This window comes from Paramisgurnus dabryanus, chromosome 23 (genome assembly GCF_030506205.2).
Source record: "Paramisgurnus dabryanus chromosome 23, PD_genome_1.1, whole genome shotgun sequence".
In the NCBI taxonomy this organism is placed as follows: Eukaryota; Metazoa; Chordata; class Actinopteri; order Cypriniformes; family Cobitidae; genus Paramisgurnus; species Paramisgurnus dabryanus.
In genome coordinates, this window is record NC_133359.1 from 8,992,420 (window position 1) to 9,013,209 (window position 20,790).

Consider the following 20,790-nt stretch of genomic DNA (forward strand, 5'->3'; position numbering starts at 1 on the left):
ATAAAAATACCACAAAACAAATAAAATGCAATACTCAATCCACAAAACATCAAATAAGTCACGAATAGCAAAAAACAATGACTATAAATACCACAAAATAATATTTACACAAAGAAAACAAGACCTCAGGATTAATTGTCTTTGCTAAATAGTTTTATGGTTGGAAAATGACATGACACTACATTGTCTAGACCTGTTCACACTTTTATTTTACTTCAAGGCCCACTAGTTGCCCATAGTCTCTCGTGTAGCCAGACCTTCAATGCTGGATAGATAAATAAATAAATACAAATTAAACATTAGCAAGTCCTTATCTTTACAGAATAAAACTAAAATAACATCCTCAAGCAAAGCATTTTTGGTTCCCAGAATGCTTTGCATGAGGTTGTTATTTTATAGTTTTATTCTGTAAAGACAAAGACTTGTTAATGTTTAATGTTCATTTAACTTTGAACAAACTGTTACCAGTAAATAACATAAATTTAAATTTACAGTAAGTTACTGTCAACCAGCTGCCAGTAATACTGTAATTTCTAAAGAATCTTTTTACAGTGTTTGTCTTTTTTTCAGATTTCTTCCAGCTATTTTGGGGTTAGGAAGAACCAATAAATAAAATAACCAAATATTTTTCTTTGAACATGAAGCAGTGTAATTGTCCACGTTTGTGTACAACAGGTTCCAGTTACACAGAATTAAGTATTATGCAAACAACAAAAAATGTGATGTCCACACAGGTTAAAGTTTGTTTTGCTATAAATAGTCATATACTGTTAAGAATTACCTATCTTTAGTGACTTTTATAAAATGCAGTTCCACTATTTTAAACTTAGAAATTGAGGAACTTCGACTTATTTAGGATACTGTAGGTCAAAGATAGACATCATCTAAAACAGCTGAATTGAAGGCTACAATGCTATTCGCTGTAATCCAGAGATGCCACCACCAATAGTTATTTTGAGAGATTTTATTTGTCCCGGTTATACTAAACAAGTTGCATGGTCAGAAATAACAGTACAAAACTGTACCTTTTCTGTCACTGGGGCTGTACCCTAAGTTTCCGTTTGATACCTTTACAGGAATACAAAACAGAATACAATTTTGGGTAGATTACCGTACCTTAAGGACCTACATTGTTAGAAAAAAGTCAAAATATGTACCCTATAGCTGTCAGTGGGGCAGCACCCTTTAAAAAGGTAATTGTACGGACCATTAGGTACAGATATGTAAACATTTAGTACCAATATGTACCTTTGAGATACTAATATGTATTTTTGAGGTACTAATAAGCTCTCTTTGGTCCCAGAATGTATTTCTGAGGTAATAAAATCCCTAGGTGCAAAGCTGTACTTTTTGAAAGGGTACAGCCCCAGTGACAGAAAAGGTAAAGTTTTGTACCTTTATTTCTGAGAGTGTATATGAGCTATAAATACTGTAAGATAAAACTAAAATATTGAACTAAAATATAACGTATTAGGGTTGAGTTTTACAGACAATCTAAGAAATGCTGGATTGTTTTTAACCCATGCTGGTTATGACAACCCATTGTTGGGTACCAAACAACAACCCAGCGGTGTGTTCTGTATTATATTTACCTAGCATGGGTTAGCATTTTTTCAAGTTCAGTGTAATCTGAATAAGGGTTAAAACCTTCCCATAAACTTTATGACACTCTTGTACTCTAGACATTATGGGGCGGTTTCCTGGACAGGGTGTAAATTAATCCAGGACATTTAAGTTTTTACAAACAAACCTTAGAAAAAACAATACTGGTCTGCATCTTGAGACAAAACAATGCTCAAACGTGCATTTTAGTCTGGGACTGGAATAAACCATGTCCGGGAAACCGCTCCTATATAGATATAAAAAGGATGTCAGAGAATTTACATTTGCTTCACAAGTACAAACTGTTTCACTTCCCATAATTGGATTCAATAAAGGATTACAAAGCATCCAGTAAACAGATCTAATCAATGCTTAGAGTACTTCCTTGAAACTGCTTTAGTTGAAGCACCAACATTACCCCTACAGCTCTCTGCCCTGTCCTAGATGTCTTTTTTATTGGACACATCCTGCATTCTCTTTTAAGGAGCTAAATGTGATAAATTAGGGACACTGGGTTGAGAATTAGCTGGTTAAAGGTATCAAAAATAACCCTCTCTTGAGAAATATTTGAGAGGTGAAGTGTGATGATAACTAGGCCTAATACGTCTTCTGTGGCCTTATTACAGAGTCTTTCTATCTTAAAGGCGGGGTGCATGATATTTGAAAAACAGTTTGCGTGTATACTAATTGACATCGTTGCCTGGGTTGCGTATGTGTGTGGGGGGTCTATCAAAAGAAGGTCCAGATTCTATTGGGGTAGGGACGTTTGTTTAGGTGATTTCAAATATCAACATTGGCTTTCAGAGATCATGCACCCTACCTTTAAGATGTGAAGTCCCGTTATAATCTGATATGTACACTGTAAAAAAATTCCGTAGAAATTGCAGCTGGGTTGCCGGTAATTTACCGTAGATTTACATTTATGTTATTTACTGGCAAGAGTTTGTTCAAAGTTAAATGAACATTAAACATTTACAAGTCTTTGTCTTTACAGAGTAAAACTAAAAAAACAGCATCAAGCAAAACATTCTGGAAAAACAAAATCTCAAGCAAAAAACAGAAAAAGGTTGATGATGATTTCTGGTTCCCAGAATGCTTTGCATGAGGCTGTTATTGTATAGTTTTATTCTGTAAAGATAATATTTAAAATTTATCTAACTTTGAACAAACTCTTGCTAGTAAATAACATAAACGTAAATCTACGGTAAATTTCCGGCAACCCAGCTGCAATAACATTGTAATTTCTACGGATTTTTTTTACAGTGTATGATGTTCTGAATGATTTGTTGATCTGTTACTAAACAGATCATAGGATGTTTTTGTAATACAGTCTCTCATTTAATTTAAGACCAGAAGACATCTATGTCATTTAGACATAATTAACAATTTAATTACAAGGATTTATGATGGGTGTACATGAGAAGCGATTGGAGGAAGGAAGTTCTATAGACCAAGGTTTAGGCTCTGAATATAGTTCATTCCTATTATTTAGCACTTTCTGTCCAGTGTTGTTTCTACATTCAGTGTTCTCGCACATAACTAGAGAAAGGAAGTCGGCTCCCCAAAATGTGTGAATGCAATGTTCACGCTTTCAACATACAGCTATTGAGCTCTGCTAGTTCTTAAAGCGGCTTATAAAATACTTTAGCTGCTTTGGAGGATATAATAGCACATAAGGTTTTGGACACTTGAGTCACTGTCAAGCTGTTTATAAAATCCTCGAGCCGCTTTGGAGGATTTTAAAAGGTATTGGACGCTTAAATCAATGTCATATGCGGCGTTCCAATTGGCATACTTATGCTATGCCCTAAAAGTAGTAGATGGGTCAATACACAATGGTGCAGACCTGTTGGGAACATGGACAGTGAATCAGTATCAGACAAAACAGCATTTCAGACTTTCTTCATTCCTTGTTTACAATATAATTTAATTTAGTAAGGCATCACTTATTTAATTAAGGCCAAAAGTCCCTCTCGAAATGAATTATGGGTAATATAAGTGGGCATAGATCTGCACTTCAAGGGCATCATTTAAAAAGCGTGCCTATATGCGCAGATTTGATCGTAAAGTGTGCAAAGTATATATTTATATATTTTTTATATTATTTTAAAGTATATATTTATTTTAAAAAACTGTCTTTGACGTGGAAAAGTGCGAGCCATCTGGCGTATACGCACGTTTGCTGGTCCGATAGTTGCAGGTTTTTGGAAATAAAGTCACTTTTGCTGCTTGAAAATGATTTAAAAATTGACAGGACAGGTGCTCTTTTATATGTCAATGAGATTGGAATCGTTTAAAGTCCGAAATCTGCAACTGTTCAGCTTGACGTCACTTTTCCACGTGACCACGCCGGAACTCGCCCTGTTGAGTGGCAAACGTTCAACAAAATGGCTGGTTTTCATAGCGGGTGCTATAAAACTGACAGTAAAACTGACTATTAACAGCTTAAATTGAATTTAGTTGGACTTGATAGCAGAGGTAGAAAATACTTAGTTACATTTTTTAAGCATCTGTGCTTTATTAGGTTGTTTGTATTGAGAAAAACATTACTTCACTACATTCTAAAGCATAGAATCATACTGTGTGTGTATTCTTTAATATTGAATATTAAAATGTATTTAATACCTAATTACATTAAAATTGTCTACTTTTACTTGAGTAAAAGTACGTTAAGGTACTTAAATATTAAATGTAAAACAAAAACGTATTATTTATGAAATGTAATAGAGTAAAAATTATGATAATATGCTGTATGTCTTCCAACGAAAAACAGGGATAAAATACAAATACTTGAAAAATACTTTTAAGTAGAAAGTAAAACCTCTGCTTGATAGTGACCCTAGCAACTTCAACCCACCTGTGGTCTGTGGATGTTGGCATGACCGATCAATTTACTTATCCTTTCGGTGTTTTTTGGCAGTCTGTAAAACGACAGCTCCGAATTCTTGTTAATCTGTTAGTTGTACAATATATCGCACAACAGCTGTTTCCCATTTCGACGAGTTTTCACCGTGTTTTCGTCGATGTCACGCTGTACTCAAATGCCGCCGCTCTGTCTTTTGCCACTCAGTGGGCGTTACCGCAGCCCTCTCGCCCACAGTGACGTCATGTGCATAACCACTATTTCAAGCTTATTTGCGATTTTTAGATTTCACGTGAGAAGGTGAGGTGTCCGTGCGTTTTCTATGTGTACTTTCGTTTTATGAATCACACGTGCGCGCTTTTGATAAATGGAAAGATCAAATTTAGGACGTTTTCTACGCAGCATTTTATAAATGAGGGCCCAGATGAGATGTTCACCAGAATTTGGCTGATAGGTATGTATTAATTCGTCTAAGTTGAGGTAAAAACATAGTAAAATATTGAAAACCGGCGGCGTTTTACTTTAAAATCAACTTTAAAATTCTACAGAGATTTATGCAATGTTGGTGCAGGACAGGTGCAGGTGTGACCTCCAACGGTGAGATAAGGTACTGCAAGCTAATCAAAATCTTATTACATGTATGCATTTGGCAGACACTTTTATCCAAAACGACTTGCAGTGCATTAAAAGGTATACATTTTTTTGGATGGAACAAATGACGTTTTGTATACAGCAGCAGAAAACTAGATGTAGGCGGAGAGTAAGTTAACTCTTTATGAAATAGAGAAATGTAGAAATAGTGGGCATACTTAAAATGATTGGCTTTTTTGTACCATTTTTGTATTTTTATGTTCATTTATTTATAAGGATGCAGCCCAAAAAACATTTTGGGATGTTTCAACCCATGTTTGGGTCAAATATTGACATTTTTGATTAATTAAGCCTTGTTCCTTTTGTATCCAACCATGGGTCAAAAACAGCATTTTGTAGTGTGTGAATTAACCTTTACTTATTTTATAAACATTATATTGTAATAGCTTTCACTGCTGTACTGTGCAAAATCAATTTAAAAACAAAAAACTTTTACTTACAGTAAACTTTTTAATTTAAAAATATATTGAGTATTAAAAATATTTGCCATTGTGCTAATAAAAAATGTTGTTCATTCTTTTCTTATAAATAGTACATATAATGCCATTTAAAGGTTATTTATAAAATTCAAAATTCATAAAAATCATTCACCTCAAATTCAAATAGGAGCTTAAAGATCGGTCAGCATCTATTCAGGAAGTTGACATTTATTCAGTGCCAACTGACAGCACAACTCTCTTATTGAACACTAACACTGTAGTATTAAGTTCATCTTTATTTATCTGCCATGTATTTCAATACAACCAATGTTTTTTTAACCATTTAAAATTATTGCTTTGGTGCCAATGGGACTCTTGTCAAAGAGACACTTCACCATCAGCATGAAACCGGTTATATTTAATTCAACGGTGAACAAAACCGATTTAAAAAAATCCAAAATACATTTTTCTCAGACACACACGTCAGTTCAACATAAGACCCAGCTTCCTTTATTAGGACATTTAAATAACATACTAAATTCATGAGAGGGTTATTCTGAATGTATGCGAGAAGATTACACCTGACAGCCCAAAAACTAAGAAACTCCTGAATGTCCGGGGAGAGATTTGAGAAGATTTATATTTTTTAGACGCATTTATAGATCCACATTTATATACAGATGTTTGTGCAGAAAATCTAAAAGTTGATAGCTTTTCCAAATGAAGCAGCAAGGTTGGCTTCTCTGAAGGCCTCCGACACCGTCTGGAAAAAAGGAAAAAGTTCATAAAACGATGAAATGTGTCATTGAAAAAGTTTTGGTACAGCACTGTGTTAGCAGCATTGTGTTTTACTGATAAAATGCACAGCTTGTAATTCACTGTAAGTCACTTTGGGGAGAAGCGTCTGCCAAATGCATTTAATGCAAATGCATAAATGTAAAATTCTTATTTTAAATTGCTGTTCATGAACATTTTTAAATATTTTAAATACTTTTTAATTTTTGCATTCTTTGATACAACAAAAATGTCAATAAATGAAGCAAATTGCTATATTTATTCAAAAAAATGTCTAATAATATTAACTATTAGAACAAGAGTACACTAAAGGGCACTTACAGGGTGGGCGTGGCAAACTCTGGCAATATCTTCACATGAAGCCCCATATTCCATAGCTAATGCAGCTTCATTAACCATCTCTCCTGCCCCCTACAAAAACATTTTATGTACATGGATGAATGAATCATAATATCATTAACAAAAGACTCAATACACAAGAGCATAATCAGGTTATTACCGATCCCAAAATGTGTGCTCCCAGCATCCTGTCTGTCTCCTTGTGGCCAAGGATTTTTACTAGTCCATCTGTATCAGCGTTTGTCTTTGCTCTGCTATTAGCAGCAAAGGGAAATTTACCCACTTTATATGGAACGCCCTATAAAACAGCATTACGGAGTAAATAGCAGTGTACATTATAAGAAAAAAAATAACATTGTTATTAAATTATTAATTTGTGACCCTGTCTGTAAAATCCAGAGCAATAAAGTTTGATTTAAGTCATCGATTTCACATTACTTTAAATTTTTGACATGGCCTTTCTCAGTTAATATCAAATATATTATATATGTGGGTCAAAGACGAAAAGGGGGTTTTAAGCATAAAAAAAATAAAAGTGTAAAAGAGATTTAAGTTTTGTCTTTTTCACATACATTAGAATGTGTCCTGTTTAACTTTATATTTTTCCGAGCAAAAAATAATTACTACCATACATTTTTACTGGGATTTTACTGAAGACACCAACTAAAATGTCATTCAGTGTAACAATATTTTTATGCAAAAAAATATTATCAGACATTTTTAGAAAAAGTATTATTTGATGACACATTACAGGACTCTATTTAAAGATCACAGTGCAGACACCAAATACTAACTATTTGTCATTTTAAAGCATTATACTTCGCCAATATCCTTTAAACCATTAGGTTTTACCCATTTGTCAGCAAGAAGTTTTTGTAAGGAAGTGAAAATCAATTCAAATCAAATAAAATTTTGTGGGATCACACATTATTTTACATATTTTAATAAGTACAGCTCAGAATAAGTATATTGTTTCATTTCGACATAAATATATCTGTTACACTGAATGACCATGGTTTGTTACACTGAATGACATTTTTGACTAAAATAGTGTCATTGTTTCCATTATTGCAATGTTTTGAATATTATTCTGTATCATTTAATTCCTAAACAAATCACAAACACAGATGCTGAAATGAAAAATCATTTTATTCCACAATGCGTGTCATATTCGTAAAAATTAACTGAACTGGTGGTAATATAATCAATATCCCTCATTTAATTGAAAAATTGGAACTTGAAGGACAAAATAACACACACCTTAACAATTGTGAAAAAAGTGGTTGTAATACAATCAATTTCTCTCATTTTATCAATAACACAGAAAGAGAGAGAGATGCCTACTCAATAAATTTCTCCCAGTCTGCTGTAGTGAGTTTGGACTTTTTCCGGGTTAATGGCTCAGGTTCAGACACTATTGCCTTCACATCAGATGTGAAGTAAAATAGTTTGTCTGGTGTCTGAGGCCACACAAATGCATTCTTTCCAGCTCCACTTTGATGCATGCAGCTAACCTCTAATTCATCACCTTTAGCCCCCAAAACCTTCCCAACAAAGGGCTTGCCATCATAGAGGACCACTACAAATTTGCCGGATGAGTCATCATCAGGTTCCAATATCACAGAGGCTTCTGTATTTGTTCCACTGACCTCTTGGAGGGTTTGGAAGTCGATCTGCACTGATGGTCCACATTCACAAGTAGCATTTATTCTGGAGCAGAAACAGGATAACTCTCGATGGTGGATCATCCCAGGCTTGTTTGCCACAATTTGGTGGATTTTTAAAGTGCCTTTCACATGTGGCAACTTATTTGGAACAGCTTCGTCATATCTGCTTACCTCAGCCTCATCAATCCAAAAGTATTTGATGTTTGATGCTTTGTCTTGAAGGACATTGAAGAGATCTTTTGGGTCCTGGATATCTCCTCCCTTTCGTACAAAGTCATCAGCACATCTCTTGGCAGCACCACCCACTCCATCTGGTGCCCCTTTGCCATGACTTTTCTCTGAGAAGTTCCATGTCACTTTTTTGAACCCAAAGAGAAAAGGAACTGTGCTGAGCAGGTAAAAATTCTTGCGATTTCTGTACTGGGTTACTGGGCCATCACTCATGCAGTGTAGTGTGGTGATTGAAGGATTTTGATCCCTCAAATGCTGCAGTACTGGTTTAAGGTGAGCCCAGATAGCACGCTCATCATGACGCAAAGAATTTGAAATTGTAACATAGGACTGGTGACTCTTAGTTGTGTATGCTACACTTGTGTGAATGGTAGCCTGTCTTCGGTTGCCACCAAAATGAAATGCCTGCACTTCAGTGGCCAATTTGCAGGCATAGTTTTCTGAAAAGTCCATGTGGAGTACAGCCTCTTCATCAGACAGGGTCTCTTTTAGATGTCTACACTGTTCTGCCTGGTGGAGCCAATTATACTGGTGTCTTGCTAGAGAGTCAAGCTTACTATTAAAGACTTTCAGTAGATCATGCCAGGTCCCATTGTTTGTCTTCTTCACAATGTTGGTGAATGGCTTATCCCCTTCTACAGTCTTCTGTCTTTCCCACTGTTGCCACATAATCTTTACAGATTCTTCAGGCACATCAGCCTCAATTTCATTATAGCAGCACTTGGCACATACACGGTACATGCAGTTTCTTTGGCGGGGGTCACAGACGATGGCTGCTATTAGCTCAGAAGTGCTTGACGTTTTAAGCAACCCTTTTTGCTTGAGTTTTTCGACCAGAAGTTTAACATTCTCATGATCTATACAAGCACATGTGTTCCGATCATTTGCTTTTGGCTCAGTGATGTGAAATGGCCTTAAACGTAAGAACTGTCTGTAGGATATGGATTCCTCTTTGGTCACCTCTGAGTTATACTCTCCGTGGAGTTCTTTCAGTGTCTTGGTGAGGATGCGTCTCTGAAGTTTAGTTTTGTTTTTTGTTACAGTATCTTTCTTACCAGACAGCTGTCGGCTGTTCTCATCTCTGCTGAGAAAAGAATGGACCTTTTCTCGTCGTGCTGACTTTTCCTTCAAATTCCCTATCCTCTTACTGGCCATTTTCACCCTACTCTGTTTCTTTGACCTTTGTATATCCTTCCTTAACTTTTCATTTTTTTTTTGAGCTTGGGCTAGTTGTTTTTTCAATTGGAAGAGCTGTTTTCTCAATTTTAAATTTAGCTTTTTCAGTCTTTTGCACCTGTTAGACAGCTTTTCTTTATTCTCTTTTGGGGTGGAAAACGGCAATGGTGGTTCTGGCTGAGACCGAGGCTGGTGAGTGGGTTCTGCAGGAGAGGGTCTTTCAATATTTTCCTCTAGAGGCTCTTCAAAGGAATCTGGTGTAAGATCCAGAACTGCCCTTATAAGTTTAGCTTCTGCCCTGTGTTTTCTTTGATTTTCCCGCCATTGTTTTCGCCTCTTCTCAGCTGCAGCATCTGATACATTCCTGATTGACGGGTGATCAGGATTTGCAGCCAAGGCAGCTTGCTTTCTTCTCTGGTAGCTGAAATACAGATTCCATGTAATTATTGACATACAATTTTGACATAGATCTATATAAAACGTGTTATTCATTAAAAATACTTTCTGTTTGGCAACATAAATGACATGTTATCAGGATTGGTATTATGGGTGGAGAATCCCCTCAGTGGCCTCTCTTAACTTGTGGTATAGGTAGGGTGCAGTCTCTATCTAAAAACAGCAGTAAACTATTATTTTGTAGGGCTAGGCTTGGATACAAATTTCACGATTTGATTCAATTTCAAATCAATATGATATTGATTAACATCAGCTGAAAACAGAATAGACTGTAAGATCGATTCTTGGGATTTACAAATCACTATTGTTTCTTCAAAATTAGAATTGATTAAAATCGAGAAATCTATCTTTTCTACCCAGCCCTATTATTTTTACATTGCACTCCTCAATACCTTTCTCGTCTCCTTGCTAAATGTGCTGCCCTAGCTACTGGGTCTGCATTTACTTTCTGCCGGTGCCTAGAAACTCTCTCTTTGTTTGTGGGCATCTAAAAGAAATCAGTACCAAAACAACATTAAAACATCAAAATGCATTAAAACATTAATATTGATAAAGTTTGATATATTTTGTTTGTGCTGAACATCCTTCATTTATCTGAAATATAAAAACAATGCTAAAAATGTTATCTAAACAGTGACACTGTCATTCAGTGTTATGTATGACACTGTGGTGTAACAGACAATTTGCATTACACCGAATGACAAACATTACCCTGAATGACGGAAATTTTACTTAAGCTAATATTGCTAGCTAACAACTAGCCACCTATATCAAACAGTGAACTTGACCAGAAATGTTTATCATCATTATTCACAACATCTACTTATTTTTCAAAAAATCTAACAAAAAAGTGTTTTTTTACATTTCACTGAATGACAGTGGTTTTTGTAACTCAAGATACCACACTATGAAAAGGTGAAATTATCAAATATTTAAGAGCAATAAACTTACCTTGCTGAATCACCACATGGTCTTCAGGTGGCCTTTTGATGATGTCACTGACTGCTTGATTACTATTGTTTGTTTATTTAATTTTAAAATGGCTTCCTGATCCCGTTACACTGAATGACCTCTGACAAACTGCATATTTGGGACAAAAGTCCCCTAGTTGTTTCAATATTTAACAAAAAAATAACACATAGTCCTATTAATATAAAACAGCCAACACTTATGTGAACATGCCAAGGAAGCACATTTTTTTTTAACATGGTATTTTATACATTTATTTAAAAATTTATTAGTAAAATCATAGTCCGGACCATTACGCTGAATGACGATTTTACACTTTGGAGCATTATTTAACTCATATTTTGTCATTGTATTTTCACAAAAGTTATTTGAAACATGAAAGTAGACATTTTACTTGCATTTAATATGGTTTTATTTGTATGTAAAATCACTTTTGTAAATTATATTTGATGCGGACACCAAAATGGTGACGTCTCGTCTTTGACCCATATACCAATATACCAACAATATATTTTCACACGATGTATGAACATGCACTAATGAATCAAGCATAAGATCTGAAATATTAATTAACCAAACAATTCTGGTTGTTTTTAATATTATAGTGTGGTACAGAAGTATAGAAAGGTCTCTCACCTCCTCTTTGAGTTGTTCTTCTGTCTTGCCGACCCAGGCGACTTCAGGGTGCGTGTAAATGACGGAGGGCACGCAGTTGTAATCGATGTGGACGGCTCCCCCTGCCATTCCCTCAACGCAAATAATACCCTCATCTTCAGCTTTGTGTGCCAACATGGGTCCAGCTATCACATCTCCAATGGCATAGATACTAAGACATTTAAAACATATATTGTTACTTTTTCAAACAGCATGACTACCTTCATTTTCTGCAAAAAAATCCTTAAATTAATTTTAAAATGATTTGCTGGGGCAGATTTTATTGTATTTTCTAGTGTATTTCTTATGTCAATAAAAAGACAAGAAAAAAGTCATTTGAAATAATTGATATTAATTAATGAAATATTTTACACACTAGAGCATAACTAGCAGAAGGTATATTCACAAAATACATTTTACGACCCCACAAATTTATTTTCCAAGCTTGAAAACCTCCATTCTTGCCATTTCCATTTCGTTCATGACTAAAAAAAAAAACTTCATACCTGGGCACTTTGGTCTGAAAGCGACCGTTAACAGGGATCCTTCCCCGGTTATCCAGTTCAATACCAACAGATTCAAGGCCGAGGTCGCCGGTGTAGGGACGGCGGCCGATGCACACCAGCAGAACGTCACAGGTGAGCGTCTCGTTCTTGCCACCGGCAGCTGCCTCCACGCTATGTAAAAAAAAAAAGGTTTTGTAACTAAAACACGCCTAAGCTCCCACACATGCATCTCTTGAAAAGCCGCACTCACGCCACATCGATCTTGCCATCGGGTTTCTTGGTGGCGCCCAGGACCTTGGTGCCGAGTTTAAACTTCAAGCCCTGCTTCTGGAGAATTCGCTGGAAGTTCTTGGAGATCTCCATGTCGATGCCCATTCCACCGACGTGGCCGAGAAACTCCACAGCTGTAACTTTGGCACCCAATCTTTGCCACACAGATCCCTAAAAGATAGACATTAACCTGCATTTAACTTTAAGGGGTGGTTTTCCAGACAGGGATTAGCTTAAACCAGGACTAGGCCTTAGTTTAATTAGGAAATATAACTAGTTTGAACAAACATACCGTACTGAAAATATTACTTGTGTGCATTTTGAGGTAAAACAAAGGGCAATGATGTATTTTAAGATGTGTCAGTGCAAGTTGTTTTCAGTTTGGACAGCTCTTACATTTATTTTATTTCTCAGGATCTGAGTTTGTTCTTTGGCCAGTTGCATAAACATGGTCACCAAGTTAAGACAGTTTCAAACTAATGGGACAAAATAGCATTTAGTTAGGACGAAAAGGCTTTTTTATAACTATAAATTTAATAATTAAAAAGTTATTGAAGAAAAAAATTTGATGACTAACTTTGTAAGTCTAGTCTAGGCAGTTTATGCAACCCATTCTGGTCAGACAGACCACTGAGAATGTAACTAAAATAATGAACCATTAAAGGCGGGGTGCATGATCTCTGAAAGCTAATGTTGATATTTGAAATCACCTGAACAAAAAAACGTCCCTACCCCAACAGAATCTGGATCATCATTTGATAGACCCGCCCCACACATACGCAACCCAGGCAACGATGTCGGTTAGTAGACACGCACATTACTGCTGATTGCTATAAGTGTGTTGGTAGTCGGCCCGACTCCCTTTCCCAAAGAGTTTTTCAAAAAAAAAAAAAAAAAAATCACACACCCCGCCTTTAATAAACCATCCTACCTGACGTTCTTCCTCTCCATCTCTGTATCTGCCTCAGTGTGTTTCTTTAGATAGATCCAACTATGACTTCTTTGCCCACTTACCAACTCCACACCGATGACTCCAGCTCCAATCACAATGAGCTCCTCTGGAACCTTCTTCAGAGATAAAGCTCCAGTGGATGACACCACAGTATCTTCATCAATCTGTCATAAAACACAGCTCAAATTCATGACCAGAACAGCTAAAAGTACAGTGAATAAAACTGCTACGTTCAGTTTGATTCTCTCAGATGTACCTGGATCCCAGGGAAAGGCGTGACTTCTGATCCAGTAGCGATCAGGATGTTCTTCGTGTTTATAACCTGATCTCCATCAGCCATCTTCGCCGTCACCTGATTCTTACCGGTTATCGTTCCAAACCCATTGACGTGAGTGACCTACAAAGACAAAATATATACATCAGTACATTATCATCGATCTATTATGGTGATTTTTGTTCTACAAGAGTAAGGGATGAACATTGTACAGGTTTGGTAAAGACATGGGGGTATGTAAACAATTACAGAATTTAATTTTATTTTTAACAACCGTATAAACTACACAAAAACGACTTCTCATACTTTGTTCTGTTTGAATAAGTGTGCAATTCCTCCAGTTAGGGCGGTAACAGCTCCACTCTTCTGTGCCATCATCTTCTCCAGGTTCAATGAGATCCCCTGAACTAAATCACAATAAATCAAATCAATGTGAAATCAAATCAATGACTGATATCAAGCTTTTGATGCTGATATGGGTCATATATTTAAACTTACCATCAATGCCTCTGCTTTCAAAATCTTTTCCATGTGCCAAGTGATATAGATAAGAGTTGTTTAGCAGAGCCTTCAATGCAAAAAAAGACCAAATGAGTCAGATTTACATAATCAAGAGAAATAGTTACAGTGTGCATATCCTAACAAATACATACCTTTGACGGGATGCAGCCTACATTTAGACACGTTCCTCCAAGAGTCGCATTCTTCTCCACGCATACTGTCTGTAAAAGACTGCCTGTCATACATCGTCTTAAAAAGGTGAACATTACACCTGTGATCTTAAAGTATGTGCTACCTTAAAGCCAAGCTGAGCTGCTTTGATGGCTGCGACGTAACCTCCGGGTCCAGAGCCCACGACTGTGACATCAGCATCAACTGTGACAAAACAGGGTATGATTAATTTCGTCTTCATTTATCCATGAGTGCCTTGCATATCATTGAACTTGCCCTAGATCTATGGAGACAAATACTTCAGTCTATTATGACTTACTTGCTGCTTTATCAGCATACGTTCTTGCAGACAGGACTGTGGCTCCATGCAACTTGCAGGGAAGGTGCTGACCTCGCTATAACAAATAATGAGGAAATACAAAAATTACTTTTATAGTTTAAGACAGCAACACGTGAGAGAAGGACAATGACATTATATTTTATACATAAAACATTTGGCATCGTGGGCATGTCCATTAAACTACCCAAAAACTGTTAAGTATAAAGCATTGGTCCTATGATGCCCCAAAACATTGTCTAGGTAGGGAGCTCGCTTGGTTTTGACATACAGCCTAACTTATATCTGGATGGGAATCAACATCCAACGTCCCTGCATGTTTACCAGTGATGACAGATGTCATTGTGTAAACCTACATTAGCACTTTAGAAGATATAAATAAGTCATTCGCTAAATTAATGTAAATGTCACTCTACTTCGTTTCTGTTAAACTGACAAATTATCTTTGCAACGATGGCATGCGAATAAGTTGGGCCTAGGAAGCAACAACATTGCATTTCTTTACAGAAAGCCTTTGTTTTGTTCAAATAGAGAGTCGATTTACATTAGTATTATCTGTTTGGCTTGATAAGTAGTATTTACCGTGGCAAGTGTGCGATATAGATGGTTCCAGGTCTGCATTTTGACAGTACGTCCCTTCCAAGACCGCTTCACCTACAGCGATCACAGCGTCCAAGGACTTGGCGATTATACGCATGCGCAGTATGGACAGCGATCAGTCGTCGCTGGGTGATGATGTCATTCAACTTGTTACTTTTTCCACTTTCTGTGTAAACCTTTATAAGATTTATTACAATTTAATGTATTTTAATAATTATGCACTGTATTGGAAAGGTGTAGTAGTAAACTTTGTTCATTATGATGGATAAATTAAAATTTAAAGTACATTTGTTGATTGTAAAAGTTCACATCCATAGATACAAATCTAGACATTTAAGAGAATTTGAGCAATACTTTACATTGATTTCATCCTCTAAAAAGCTGTTAAAACTTTTATTTTCCAGACTTTATTGACATTCAAACATAAAAACTGCTGATATTTGTTTCCCACTTTCTTTATGTTTTTGTTTTTGAAGCATTTCTTTATTTTCTTGTTTTTTTTTATTTGTTATTTGCTATTGTCTGTACATGTTTGACACATCTGGAAAAAAATGTTAGCTTGTGTTATAACATAATTATACAGTTTCATGAAATTGTCGAAACAATATATATATATATATATATATATATATATATATATATATATATATATATATATATATATATATATATATATATATATATATTTCTTGCTTATATGTGGAGTTATGGGTCACTTCTGTTGTTGACTTGTGTATTTGTTTTCAATAAGGAAACATACCAGTGCATCCTTTCCCACACATTTATCATTTTATATAAGGTAAACTATTTACTTGCTAAAACTGTTGACATATATGTAAGATGAAGCTTTAAACAGGGCAAAAATCTTTAAAACAATCACTTCTGTATAATGAACAAGAGCAGCACATGCTTCCCCCTTGTGCCCATTGAAAGCAAAACAATTTAATTGAAACAAGAAACAACAGAGCCCTCTAGTGGTTAGACGAGATACACCGAAAAGTGATAAACAGAAAACTTTTTCAAAGGAAGCTCACACAAACAGTACTATACGTGTTTTGGCAAATCCATACAAAATACAACTTTTTATAAAACGATTTTTTTTATTTTTTTTATGAAACCTAAATATTAATATATGATGATTATTTAGGATTTAACATATTTTAGTTGTTTTTTAAGATTTGCATAAATTAGTTTTAAATCACGTACAAGCTTTCTAAATTGCACGTTTGATCATAGTTTAGATAATATTGGTATTATGTAAATAAATGTAAATTACAGAGCAGCTATACCAGATTAAGAGCAAGTTTAACACGTTTGTCTTCAGTTCCCATTAGTTTTAAGTGGCATAATGAGATTGAAGAGGATTAGTCACATGCATGCTAAACAAAGCGTTCCGGTCACTAAAGATTAATGTTATTTTAGGTAGATGTATTTTCAAGTATTCTTAAATGATGCAGAATGAAAATTTAAATACTTTACTATTTTTGAAAACTTTATTTTATATATAAAAAAATGCATAATTGGTTGTTCTAAAACAATTAAAATAAAGCTTATTAACGTTTTAAATAACGCGAAATGCAAAAATTATGTATTTTTTTTTTATATTGACAATTTAATTTAAACTTAATTTATCAAAATGATACAATAAAATTTCCTGTACGTTTCTTATTTCTGGTAGACTTATAACCTCACTGCGCAGGCGCGGTATCATAGCAACAGTGATAAACTTGCACGCGGTGAAGAGTGAAGAAGTGCTCAAGATGTCAACACGGGAGCAAGAGGCAGCTGAATACCTCGAGAAACACAAGATTATTGACCTGATGGATAATTTAACTAGTATGCTGTTTTTTTACAGACCAGGTAAGAGTTTTGGATGGGGATTAAAATGTTTCTTAACTTTCTTAAGATAGTTCACGAACTTGTCTACGAACGATCTATAAACAGTCCCCATTACAGTCTTGTGCAAAACATTTCAGTGTTCTTTAATGAGACTCTACTATAAATATGTGATAAATTACTACTTACATACTATATTGTTCTTCTGTTGGTAACAGTACAGAAGTTGACTATCAATCTCACAAATTTTGCCTTGCAGAACGACCTCGAGAATTTCTGATTGAGCAGCTTGAAAGGCTCAAAATATCCAAACTTGATCAAAAAGACAGCCCATGTCTCTTTAACGAGTCCAACTTGGATGCTTTGTTTGGGATCCTGGATCCATCTCATCAAGGTTATATCACTCATGTTCAATACAAAGAAGGTAAATATATGTGACTATTTTAAAGTTAATGCTGTATATTTGACCTATTTTGTGAAAACCAAAGTACCCAAATTACCATCTCAGACATTGAGAGTCTTTCCATGTTTCCGTGGGGTGACTGTACACCACAAAACTCCTACTACCAATGTTCATTAAAGTTGTTAGCAGTTTCAATGCCCTAAATATGTGGTTACCAATTATGTAGTTATGCCTAAATCCAAAGCTTTGCATTATTATATACATTTCATTTACATATATGCATTTGGGAGGTGCTTTTATCCAAAGCCATTTGCAGTGCATCCAATCTATAAATTTTTATCAGTATGTGTACTCCCTCTGGATCAAACCCATGACCTTAAACATAATGGTCTAGCAAAAGTACAGGAACATAACATGTCACCAACTGTTTGGAATTCATATTGCAATTATCACTTAATTTTAGTTTGCATCTATAAACTGGTGGTGTGTCAGTAAATCATACAGTCTATGTTGGTTCCCCATAGCACTGAAGACACTTGGTGTCAGGAATTTCAATGAGTTTCCAGATGGAGCTAGTGAGGACAAAATATCACAAGAAACGTTTACAAGAGAGGCGTAAGTATAACCACTGCTTAAACAGGCAGTGGCGGACAGTGACTTCTTTTTCGGGGGCGCATGATGCGAAGCTCGTAACAACATGTATTTAGGCCGTGATGTGTGTGACTCGTCATTTCAAAATATGTGTTTGACGCGTCATGTAAACTTTTGTGCATTATGTTTCATGTCAAAATAAGTGCCTGCTGCACAAGCATCAAAGGGGTTTATGATAAAAGTGACGCTCATGTTTGACAGATTCTCGCTTAATTTCATGTGTAATCAGAGTTTACTGTTAAGGGAGTGTCTTGCGTGTATTTTGTAAATGTGAGCGTCTCTATTTTCGATGCGTGTGCATCAGGCACGTATTTTAAAATGATGCTTGGTTAACATGACGTAACAAAAACACATTTTGACATGACGAGCAACACACATGACACTCCGAACACATATTTTGAATTTGCGCCTCTTAAAAGGGAAGTCACCAGCTGCCACTGTCAACAAGTCATTGTTTAAACTTAAAAGTTGTTCTTTCATTACTTAAAGGGATAGTTCACCCAAAAATAAAAAAATGCTGTCATCATTTACTGAGCCTCAAGCTGTATACATTTCTTTGTTCTGCTGAACACAAAGGAAGATATTTGTAATGAAGCTGGAAGCAGAAGCACCATTGACTTCCATAGTAGGAAAAAATACTATGGAAGTCAATGGTGCTCAAAACGGTTTGGTTACAAACATTGGTCAAAATATCTTTTGTGTTCAGCAGAACAAAGAAATAAATAAAGGTTTGTAACAACATGAGAATGAGTGAATGATGAAAGAATTTTTTTTGGGGGGGGTGAACTATCAGTTTAACTTTATTTGATTATGTTAGCGGGAAAGATTACATTACAATTGCCATGAATCTTCTTTGCTATGTTGTTCAGTGTTATCTAAGTTGATTTTGCTCTTTGTTTAAGAAAGAAGGGCTTCTGAGAAGTGCAACATTTCGGACATAGATGTTCAATGGAAAAATGTACAACAATTAGCATCTTTGGCATTGCTTATGTAACATAATGATTTATCAAAAAACACAAATTTTATGGATATGTGAATAAAAGTTTCACATGTCCTATCTTATGTTATTATTAGGTTAGGTCATTGATTTCACATTGATTTCAATCTTTGTCATGACCACTCAGTCAGAATTAAAGTCATTATTTAGGATGATTTTATGTAGAAAACAGTAGCTGGGTCACACAGACTGGGTCACATATAAAATAAAAAACACAGAGCACTATTCTTTAAAAGATATGTTTTACTACATATTCATGTTCATGCAATACTTGTGCATACAGGCCATTAAACATATTAAGCTAAATTATTAATTGCAGCCTAAATATTAGTTACAGTTTGATTAAATATGTTGTCATAGTTGTACCAATGACTTCAGATTAAAAGTGATCATTTTTAACAGCAGATTTAAAATGTCAGCATTTGATGCAAGTATAAATTCTACCCACTTACTGAACCTGTGCCATTTTCATACATTTTAAACATGAGCTTAAATTTATGTGATGTTTATGAAAAGTGTTTTTAACCTTCTAGAAATAAATTAAAAATTTTAAAAAATTAAAAATTAAATGGATATTTCACCAAAAAAATGACAATTCTGTCATCATTTACTCACTCTCATGTTGTTCTGAACCTGCAAATTTCTTTATTCTGTTGAACACAAAGGAAAATATTTTGGCAAGTTAGCATACAGTTGATGGTACCCATTGAATTTGTGTCTCCTTTGGAAGTTGATGGGTTCCGTCAACTGTGTGCTTACTATAATTTATCAAAATATCTTCTTTTGTGTTCAACAGAATAAAGAAACATACACAGGTTTAGAACAACATGAGGGTGAGTAAATGACAGAATTGTCATTTTGGGGTGAACTATCCCTTTAATATTATTAATATAGTGTGATTAACTAAGGAATGAAACAGAACATTGAACAAAAAAGAAAGAATATCAATTAATTTATATGATTAATAATCTGTATGTGTGCAATGCAATGCATGTCACATAAAGAATAATACATTGCAGCAAATAAATAAATAGGCCTACAATATATAAAATTATATTTTGGTCTGTGGTGTTCATTGGTATAAAAACAACATTAACATGGTAATGAAAATGATCTTTTTTAGTAAAAGTGGTCACATGTGTTATTATAAAGTTTTGAGTCACATTTGTCATAAGCTTGTTTGTCCAGCAGTGGCAGTTTGTCTACATCGCAATACAATGGTGAGTTTTGTCTTTAATTTTTTTTTTATTTAGTTATTGAGCAACCATGATGAACACAAGAAAACTGCACATCAGAGTAAGGGTCAACTACATAATTTGGTACATTTTTAAAGATATTGTTTCTATAAATGTCAGGTTGTGATGAGCTATAAGGATGTTTTCAAATGCACCAGAAAACATGGTACAAAAGCTTTCACTGGGATGGTACCCTTTAAAAACATCCTAATATGTACAATTTAAGTACAAAGGT

General features: G+C 35.1%; 2 protein-coding genes across 2 annotated transcripts; one reads left to right on the forward strand and one right to left on the reverse strand.

Annotated features, from left to right (window-relative positions):
- Positions 1–5,932: 5,932 nt before the first annotated feature.
- Positions 5,933–15,539, reverse strand: dld (deltaD). Its single transcript, XM_065292063.1, has 14 exons — positions 15,416–15,539; positions 14,816–14,891; positions 14,621–14,700; positions 14,478–14,546; positions 14,323–14,392; positions 14,131–14,231; positions 13,807–13,947; positions 13,613–13,714; positions 12,579–12,769; positions 12,329–12,499; positions 11,805–11,994; positions 6,830–6,967; positions 6,652–6,741; positions 5,933–6,298 (listed from the first exon to the last, which is right to left on the reverse strand). The coding sequence occupies exons 1-14, from the start codon at positions 15,452–15,454 to the stop codon at positions 6,233–6,235; spliced, it is 1,524 nt and encodes a 507-aa protein (XP_065148135.1). The 5' UTR covers positions 15,455–15,539; the 3' UTR covers positions 5,933–6,232.
- Positions 15,540–17,155: 1,616 nt separating this feature from the next.
- efcab10 (EF-hand calcium binding domain 10) lies at positions 17,156–19,912 on the forward strand. Its single transcript, XM_065292418.2, has 4 exons — positions 17,156–17,293; positions 17,529–17,693; positions 18,197–18,287; positions 19,225–19,912. The coding sequence occupies exons 1-4, from the start codon at positions 17,194–17,196 to the stop codon at positions 19,262–19,264; spliced, it is 396 nt and encodes a 131-aa protein (XP_065148490.2). The 5' UTR covers positions 17,156–17,193; the 3' UTR covers positions 19,265–19,912.
- Positions 19,913–20,790: the final 878 nt, after the last annotated feature.

Coding starts and splice junctions, on each gene's coding strand:
- dld (XM_065292063.1), bottom strand. CDS start 15,454: ATGCAGACCTGGAACCATCTATATCGCACACTTGCCACG. Junction 14,892..15,415: donor TATATCGCACACTTGCCACG/GTAAATACTACT, acceptor TATTTGTTATAG/CGAGGTCAGCACCTTCCCTG. Junction 12,500..12,578: donor GATGGCAAGATCGATGTGGC/GTGAGTGCGGCT, acceptor TTTTTTACATAG/CGTGGAGGCAGCTGCCGGTG.
- efcab10 (XM_065292418.2), top strand. CDS start 17,194: ATGTCAACACGGGAGCAAGAGGCAGCTGAATACCTCGAGAAACACAAG. Junction 17,294..17,528: donor GCTGTTTTTTTACAGACCAG/GTAAGAGTTTTG, acceptor TTTGCCTTGCAG/AACGACCTCGAGAATTTCTG. Junction 18,288..19,224: donor GAAACGTTTACAAGAGAGGC/GTAAGTATAACC, acceptor CTCTTTGTTTAA/GAAAGAAGGGCTTCTGAGAA.